We start from the raw sequence: 9,032 nt of genomic DNA on the forward strand, positions 1-9,032 counted from the left end.
TCTTCTCCAACACCACAGTTCAAAAGCATCAGTTCTTCAGTGCTCAGCTTTCTTTATGGTCCAACTCTCACATCCATACATGACTACTGGAAAAACCATAGCTTTGACTAGCTTTGACCTTTTTTGACAAAGTAATGTCTCTGCTTTTTAATATGCTGTCTAGGCTGGTCATAGTTTTTCTTCCAAGGAGCAAGCATCTTTCAATTTCATGGCTGTAGTTACCATCTGCAGTGATTTTGGAGCCCAAGAAATAGTCTATCACTGTTTCCATTGTTTCCCCATCTGTTTGCCATGAAGGGATGGCAAACAGATGGGGAAACAGATGTCATGATCTTTGTGTTTTGAATGTTGAGTTTCAAGCCAGCTTTTTCAGTCTCCACTTTCATCAGGAGGCTCTTCAGTTCCTCTTTGCTTTCTGCCATAAGGGTGGTGTCACCTGGATATCTGAGGTTATTGATATTTCTCCTGGCAATCTTGATTCCAGCTTGTGTTTCTTCCAGCCTGGCATTTCACATGATGTACTCTGCATATAAGTTAAATAAACAGGGTGACAATATACAGTTTTGACATACTCCTTTGCCAATTTGGAACCAGTCTGTTGTTCCATGTCCTGTTCTAACTGATGGATGCTTCTTGACCTGAACAGATTTCTTGAGTTCAAATTTTACCAGTTATCTGAAAAACAGCTTTTTACAGCTGGTATGTTTGAATCAGGATCCAAACAGGATTTGACCTAGCTTAATCTGTCTATGTCTGTTTTACTCTGTGATTATTTTATGCATGCCATTTATCTGTTGAAATACTGTAGAATTTACCCTGTTAAGTATTCTGGATTTGGTTGATTGCCTCATGGTGTCCTGTAGCACATTTTTCTATCCTTAGCATTCCTGTCATCTGGTAATTAGATCTAAAACAGGCCTTCTGAACTTGGCACTATTGACATTTGTTGGTGGTGGCTGTCTTGTGCGTTTTAAGATATTCAGCTGCATCCCTGACCTTTCCCTTCCAGATCTCAGTAGCATACTGTAGTTATGACAACCAAAAAAAACCAAAAAAACAAAAAACAGTCTCTAGACATTGCCAGGTATTCCTTAGGAGGCGAAATCACCCTTGTCTGTGAACCGCAGACCTTGATTCTGATCAGAGTAAAAACTCTAGGGAAGCTTCATAGGTGGTTGTGTGCTTCCTCTCACGTTCCATCAGGAGCCACATGGCATCTGCTGCTTTCCTTTGGGCAGCGTTAAGATTGATCCGTGGATATTGCCTGACCCACCCAGGGTAAGTTTCTCCACCAGCTTTTCCCCGAGTGAACTGGTAGGCATTGATGATTGTCACCAGATTTGTGATTTTATTTGGTATTGTGCAGTTGTGAATTATAATTCCATCATGCTTTCTGAATTATTCCAACTTTTTCTATTCCAACTATTCCAACTTTTTCTGTAAGAAAGAACTTTCTTCATCAACTTTTTGGTTACCCTGAAATACAGCTTGTATTTGTATATAGCAAGATACATGCTTCATTCTGCACCTTTATGTATAAATTTTCAAAATAGCAGGTTGGTTCCTAGGAACTCCAAATACAGTCATTGAGAGCTTTAACAAAATTATCCTTATGAATCATTAGATTTTAACATGTTTGATATGTTTAGGTCCTTTGGACTCACTGTTAGTTCTGATGCTCAAATTGTCCCATCTCTGGACAGGGCATGCCCCTTAAAGTTGGCTTTTTAATTTTTATTTATGTATTTAAATTTTTTTTTACTTTTTTTTAATTCAATTTTTATATAGAGATATATATTTATTGTTTCATTTATAATTGTAATAGAATTTTTATATATATAAAGAATTAGGAAAATAACAACTAGGAAATAATTAAGGAAAGTATCTAAGTTAAAAGAGTCTTGGAAATCACAGATCTCTTGAATAAATGATCCGAAGTCATTAGTATTGTCTGCAACCCAAACCAAAAAACCAGGTCTTCCATAGTACAAAATTTTGAAACAATCTTCCACATGACTGTGAATCAGGACTAATGTCGATAGAAACCAAATTCTACAATAAGAGCTTTGAAATAAAATTCATATTTCATGGAAAGAGAAGAAAAATTTAAACAGAAGACGTCTTTGCCCTTTGGCCTCCTTTCTCCCCTCTACTGTGCATTTCATATCTGCATTACATTGACCAAGCCTCCCTCTCAGCAGAAATACCTGTTTAACCATAAAGAGCAACATTTCCCTCACGCCAACAAGACAATTCTTCTTCTTTTTTTTTTTTTCTCGTTTCATACATGATATTTTACATGTTTCAATGCCATTCTCCCAAATCTTCCCACCCTCTCCCTCTCCCACAGAGTCCATAAGACTATTCTATACATCAGTGTCTCTTTTGCTGTCTCGTATACAGGGTTATTGTTACCATCTTTCTAAATTCCATATATATGCGTTAGTATACTGTATTGGTGTTTTTCCTTCTGGCTTACTTCACTCTGTAAAGTTGGCTTTTTTACTTTCTCACAGCCTATTGTGGTCTTTGACAGCTTTCTGTTTTCATCTGTTACAACTCATTCCAGGGTCGTTGTGTTCCTTTCTTGCCCAAACGTGGAATTGGCTATTTCTCCAAGGAGGGCTGTGTCCTGGATACCTGCTGCTTCTCCAGACCTCCCTTCCCCGCCTTTGGGTAATTCCGCCTCCAGTGGCCTCACCTTCAGCTCGTCTTTGGAGGGCTGCCCTGGACCACTAGAGGTGGGCGGGAGGGAGCACTTCTCTGAGGGTTGACGACCCCGGGTGGCCCTCACTAGGGAAGGGGTGTGGGCGGATGAAAACCCAGCCGTCTGGCTTCAGGTCTGACAACTCTGAAGCTTAGTTCAGACCCCAGGGTCCCCGAAGCAGCAGCTGATGCTGTGGCAGGGCTTTATCTGAAACTGCGCCCTCACTTGATCTTCTCTGCCCTGCTCTTTCTTGCTCCCATCTAGTTCTTTTTGGGAGTCTGTCCTCAGTCTCTTGCACATGGACCCTCATTTCACGGTCTGCTTCTGTAGATGCTGATCTGAGGTGCTGCGGTTCCTTTGATAAGAAACGGTATTATTTACCCATATGGTCTTTGCTGCTGAGTTTTTACTGCTTTCAGGCTCGTGGGGACTTTTTTTTTTCTTTTTAAGGGAGAAGAATATACCATGTAGTCTTTTGGCATTTGTAATTCAAATGTAAGATCATAGGGTTTTTACCTACCCACTTAGACTTTATATTTGTATCTCTTTTGTGTTACCCTGAAAAATTGGTGTTTTTTTTGAGCAGTTTTAGTTTCAAGGTAAAAATTAAGTAGAAAGTATAGAGATTTGCTGTATACTGTCTACCCCTACACACACAGCCTTCCCCATGGTCAGTCTTCCTCTCCTGGTGGTACACTTGTTACAGTCAGTGAGCCCCTAGCAGCACATCCTTTTCACCCCAAATCCATAGTTTACAGCAGGTCTCACGCTTGGCTGGTATATATTCTAATGATGTTGGACAAATATATAACTGTGTCATTACAGTACCATACTCAGGAGTTTCCCTGCCCCTAAGTTCCTTCTTTTTGTCTTTTTACTTATTTGGTTTTTTAAAATAGTATTGTTTAAAAAAATTTTTGTTTTTTTTGCTCCTACCATATAGAAATGCAAGCAGTTTTTGTCCATTGATTTTGTGTCCACCCAGAGTTGCCAAACACTCTCTTATTCCAAATAATTTTTCTGCTGTTTTCTATGTAGACACATTTATACTGCCTATGATATATATTTTTTGACTTAACTAAAGTATACTTTTCACCTTCCAATTGTAAAATTTAACTCTGAATCGTTGGTTTCTGACCATTACCTTAAATTGAAACCTAATTGTACTGTGATTGGAGATGACGATGTTCATGTAGGGTCATCTTTGAGACAAGAGGTGACTGCTTTATGGTTTAGCATGTGGTCAACTTTTGTAAATGTTTTATGTATGCTTAAGAAGAATATGGGGCTTCCCTGGTGGCTCAGCGGTAAAGAATCTGCCTGCAATGCAGGAGCCACAGGAGACGTTGGTTCAATCCCTGGGTCAGGAAGATCCCCTGGAGGAGGGCATGGCAACCCACTCCAGTATTCTTGCCTGGAGAGTCCCATGGACAGAGGAGCCTGGTGGGCTACAGTCCCTGGGGTTGCAAAGAGTCAGCCAGGACTGAGTGACTGAACAACAACACTGGAGCTGAACTTTTTGTCATCTTGTGGTGACCCTCTAATGATATTCTTCTTATATCGTATTTTTCTGATGTGAATATGCCTGAGTTTTTTTTTTTTTAATGAACATTTGCCAAGTGTTTCTTTTCTCATCTTTTGACTTCTAGACTTTATGTGGCCTCGTATTTTGGGCCCGTCTCTTGGAAACTACATATAACTGTATTTTTAAACATGTCACCTGGATAATCTCTGTCAGTCAGTAGCCAGGTTCCATCTGCTTGTATATATTGTGATTATTAATTTACTTGGACCTGCGATGTTTGTTCCAGTTTTTCCTGTTTTTCTTCCTTCTCCTTCCTTTTTAGTATTGAATAATTGCTTTTGTGTGACATTTCCCCTCTCATAGTTTATAAACTATGAATTCTTTTTCTGTTTTTAGCAGTTATCCTTTAATTATATCATGCTTGCATAACAAAATCTATAGTTATTTTTAAATTAAGGTCTAAGGCCTTAGAATAGCAACTGCAATCACATTTTTCCCAACTTCCTCATTAGCATCCATCATTTTCGTCCTTCTTTTCCCACAAAATAGATTTTATTATTCTTTGGACTTTGTAGGGGTTCTGGACAAGCCTCCCCCAAATGTGTGCATGAGAATTATTTTTGAGCTAAAGGCAACCAAGACCCTGTGGGTTCAAGAGAAACAACTGTTCTTGCCTTAACCACCTAGAAAAATTTAGATTGGGGATTTTTCCCAAGAAAGAGTTCTTACCAGAGATACGTGTTATCTAAGTGGCCCCATCTCTCTGGAAGGGCAAGCACCTAATAACCGAAAACCTGCCCTGTTTTATGTTGCCTCCTTAGAGGCCCCATTGTTTAGCTCAGGGTGATATATATATGCACCTCATTCCACCTTTCTGTCTGAACCTCTCACAGATGTGTGGTTCCTATATTTTTTCATATTACTAATCTCATGTCAGTTTAATTCTTAGGCCAGTCAGAAGAACCTAGGAATGTAGAATAAAATTTTCTTCCTTCCCAACAACTTTATAGAGACTGTGTTTAGATTTACTGATTTCTTACGTTACAGACTTTCCTTTAATATCATTTTCTATCTTCCTAAAGTATAGACCTTCCTGCTATAACATTATACATGCATTTCTAAAAATGCCATGTGTTGAAAATAATAGGCCTTATTAAATAATTCAAGGTATGGCAACTCTTTAACCAGAACACTAATAAAAACAAGAATAATCTGAATGCAAAATGATAGCAAAGTTGAATCTGTTTGCATTTGTTCCCAGTATCAAGCCTTCAGCCCTGCCTCTGCCTTGAGACCCTTTGCTCCCAGTAGAGACCAGCCTTGCCTTACACCAGTACAGCAGAGACCGGAGGGGAGTTGTGGGGACTGAGGGGGGCCTCGCTTTTCTGTCCTTTTCTCCCCTCCGGGATTTTGCCCCTTATTCCCAGACAGTCCATCATCCTCACCTCCAGTCTTTCATCCCTCCTCCCAGTAGGGGTGCTGCTTTCTGCTTCTACCAATGGGAAAGCGGCCCCCAGGCACAGGTGTCTCCCAAGGACTGTTGCTTCTCGGGTTCTTTAAGCAGTTACATGTTTTTGTTCTGCTTTTATGATTGTCTATAGTAGGAGGTTGAGTCCTTTGTAATAAGCCTCTCTGTCATAGGCCATGGAAATGCTGGGCCACTTTTATAGGCTTCTATTGCTTGTTCACTTTTTAAAGACTCATTTTTTAAATTTCTTTGCATATTTATATTCAGTTCTTTAGTTCTTTTGCAGTCCTCATCTAAAGGCGCATATATCTGAAGTCCCTTGGGAATTATACATCTATTACTAGCTTCTGCTGTCTTTCACGTACCTCCCTTCTTTTTGTGTTTGTTGATATGAGTTCATATATAATTGACCGTAATGCACCCTTTCTGAGTCAGGCTTTATGAGATAATTAAGCCCTATAGAAAAAGAATTGTTTGGCTGCTTTTTCAGTTCTCTCGAGGATGGTACATAGCTCTAGCAGAGAAATTCTTTCTACATGGTGGACGCCTTGGGACATTAGGCTTGTGTTCTCTTCAAGCTGGCAACAGTTACCTCAGTCAGTGGGGATTCTGTGGGCAGATGGGGGATGTTCTTGCCAGAGACGACTTACCTGTGCTTTCCCAGAAGGCCGGGGCACTGCCACTGCACTCCTTCAGCCCCCTGGAGGGAGCAGTTTATTGTGGTGCCTCACTTTCCCTGCCCAACCCAGCTTTGCTCGGTCTTGTCCCCAGCGGGTGATTCTTCAGTTCAGCCTGTTTCTTAATCTGAAACCTGGAGGTACTAACACATGCCAGTAAGTGCTGTCGTGAGGGTGAAGCACCCTGGCCAGCCAGCACGTGGTTGTTTTCAGTGAACATCCTGCTCCTTTCTTCATCCCCCGCTCCAGCGACCCATATCTGGTCATCTGGCTTGATTGTGTTCTGTTTCAATGAAGTTTTTGTTTCTGTCAGGTCTCTTTTTTAAATAAACTGTTTCCAACAATGAATCTCCTTGGTTGTAGCTCTTGTTTTGATTCTCTCCTTGTTTTCCTGATTTATTATTTATTACTTATTACTTTATTATTTCCTTGATTTATTATTTATTACTTATATATATTATTATTTTTATATTACTATTATTATATATTTTTATATATTATATATTATATATATATTATTTATTAATATAATTTATTATTATTTCCTGGTTTTGATTTATTGATGAGTTCTGTTGTTGTTATAGTAAATTTATTTCAGGAGAAGTATTTCCATCCAGGCTCTGGCATCTTTGTTCCGTTCTTTTAAGCAGAAAAAAAATCTTTGTTAAGTGTATATTGGTAAGGCAGAGGGCTCCCCAGGTGGCGCAGTGGTAAAGGATCCGCCTACTAAATGCAGGAGACACAAGAGACTGGAGTTTAATCCCTGGATTGGGAAGGTCCCCTAGGATAGGAAATGGCAACCCACTCCTGTATTCTTGCCTAGGAAATCCGATGGACAGAGGGGCCTGTCAGGTTTACAGTCCATGGGGTTGCAAAGAGTCGGACACGACTGAGCACTCACACACACAGGGAGGCAGAGGTGTCCACAGCCAGGGATGCCCACCAGGCTTGGTGCTGCTCCCCAGAGACCCTGGTGGAGGGAGAGGTGAGGAAGGGGCTCTGGGGCTTTGCAGCAGACAGCCAGATCCTCAGAGCTGGCTCAGCCTGGCCATTACCCACGTCAGTGGCAATCTGGCTGTGATCAGACGGGGCCTCATGTGAAGCTGTGTTCTTGGCCTCATGCCCTTCCCTGGATGGGTCCATGAGCCTGTGGGACTGGAGCTTGGAGGGTATTGCTCAGGGGTGGCCTGCATGGTGTGAGTTTATGAGTTGCACCCCTAACTTGGTGGCTTTGTGCTTGTAGGTGGTAACGTGGACCTGGAAAGCCAAGCAGAAGGAAAGAAGGAGGTGGAAGCTGATGACGTGATGAGGAGTGGCCCCCGACCCATTGTCCCGTACAGCTCCATGTTCTGCTTGAGCCCCACCAACCTGTGAGTCTTGCCACCAGCCCAGGTCCTGCGCTGTCTCCTATCCACGGCCTGCGAGCCATGTGCCTGTGACAGCAGGCGTGCTAGACGTGACCCAGCCTTTGCGTGTGTTAGCGTCTTCATAGGTCATCACAGCTTCCCACAGAGCACGTTCTGCTGTTGCCTCACTTTGCGGATGAGGACATGGAGCCACAGGGAAGGCTGGCGTCCAGACGTATCGCCCATCCGTCTCAGTGCCGAGCTGGGGTTTACCCCAGACAGGCATCCCAGGGCCTTGCTTCTAACCCCCAGTGCAGCCGTGGGTCGCCTCTGCGCACACGCACCCAGTCTCACGCTGATCCACACCCTCCCCTGGAGCCCATGGACGCGCGTCGCAGTCACTCACACGTCTGTCTAGTGTTCTCCCCTCTGTTTACGTCATGTGGTCCCCACATGTCACGCATCCACATGCCAGTCCAGCTGCTTCATTAGCTCGACCGGTGTGCAGACAGTGTTCTAGGTGCTGGGAACCGCAGTGATGAGCCACCGATGAGCGCCTGTCCTCTAAGCTACGGGACAGTGGAGAGGCAGGCAGCAGACAGGGCACTGAGGGGCACAGAAGCCCCTACATGGTGGGAAGGGCTAGGAGGAAGCGCAGAGCGGGGGCTGGAGGTGTGCACGGGGCGCTGCGGCACTGAAGTGGGAGTGGAGCCTGAGGAAGGAGAGGGGAGCCCGCCAGGCGGGGGGTGCAGGCAGACCCCACGCGGAACTCACCACGGGGGTGCAGCAGCAGCGTCCGAGGGACCGCCGACTCACCCCTTTCCCATGTCCAGCCGGCCCCTCTGCCCTCGGTCATCTAGCAGTCTGTCCACCAGCTCTGGCCGCCCGCCTTCCGCTCCTTCCTCTGCTCAGCACGCCAGTGTGGGGAGCTCATTCTTTAGGGGTTGGGAGTGAGATGGTGGTAGAGACAGGTATGGCCCCTGCCTCCAGCACTGACTGGTGTGCCCATCATGTGAGTACAGCGTGGGTAGGTAGGGCAGGGAGGTCTGGTGTCTGGGAGACTTCCTGGAGGAAGGGAGAGATCTCGGCTGAAAGCTGAAGGGTGAGAGTCGAGGTGAAGAGGGAGGAGAGAGTGTTCTCAACGGGCGGAGAGAGCTTGCGATGGTCTCGACGTGATAGACCTGGGGCTCCGAGCAGCTGAAGGCAGTTGGGTGGAAAAGCACAGAGGCACACAGGCCCAGTGTGTGTTCTGTGGAGAAGTGGGACGACATGAGAACCCAGAGAAGCTGGAGAGGCCGTGAGCCTGGGG

General features: G+C 44.0%; 1 protein-coding gene across 1 annotated transcript in view; it reads left to right on the plus strand.

Annotated features, from left to right (window-relative positions):
* Window positions 1-7,620: 7,620 nt before the first annotated feature.
* LOC105004623 (voltage-dependent N-type calcium channel subunit alpha-1B) overlaps window positions 7,621-9,032 on the plus strand; it is a gene marked incomplete at its 5' end in the record, with an annotated part of 57,622 nt that continues 56,210 nt past the window's right edge. The window contains one exon of the mRNA XM_010862294.1: window positions 7,621-7,747. Within this exon, the coding sequence (XP_010860596.1) occupies window positions 7,621-7,747 (127 nt within the window). The remainder of the gene's footprint in view (window positions 7,748-9,032) is intronic.

Source organism: Bison bison, unplaced genomic scaffold (genome assembly GCF_000754665.1).
Source record: "Bison bison bison isolate TAMUID 2011002044 unplaced genomic scaffold, Bison_UMD1.0 scf7180017858072, whole genome shotgun sequence".
Lineage (NCBI taxonomy): Eukaryota > Metazoa > Chordata > Mammalia > Artiodactyla > Bovidae > Bison > Bison bison.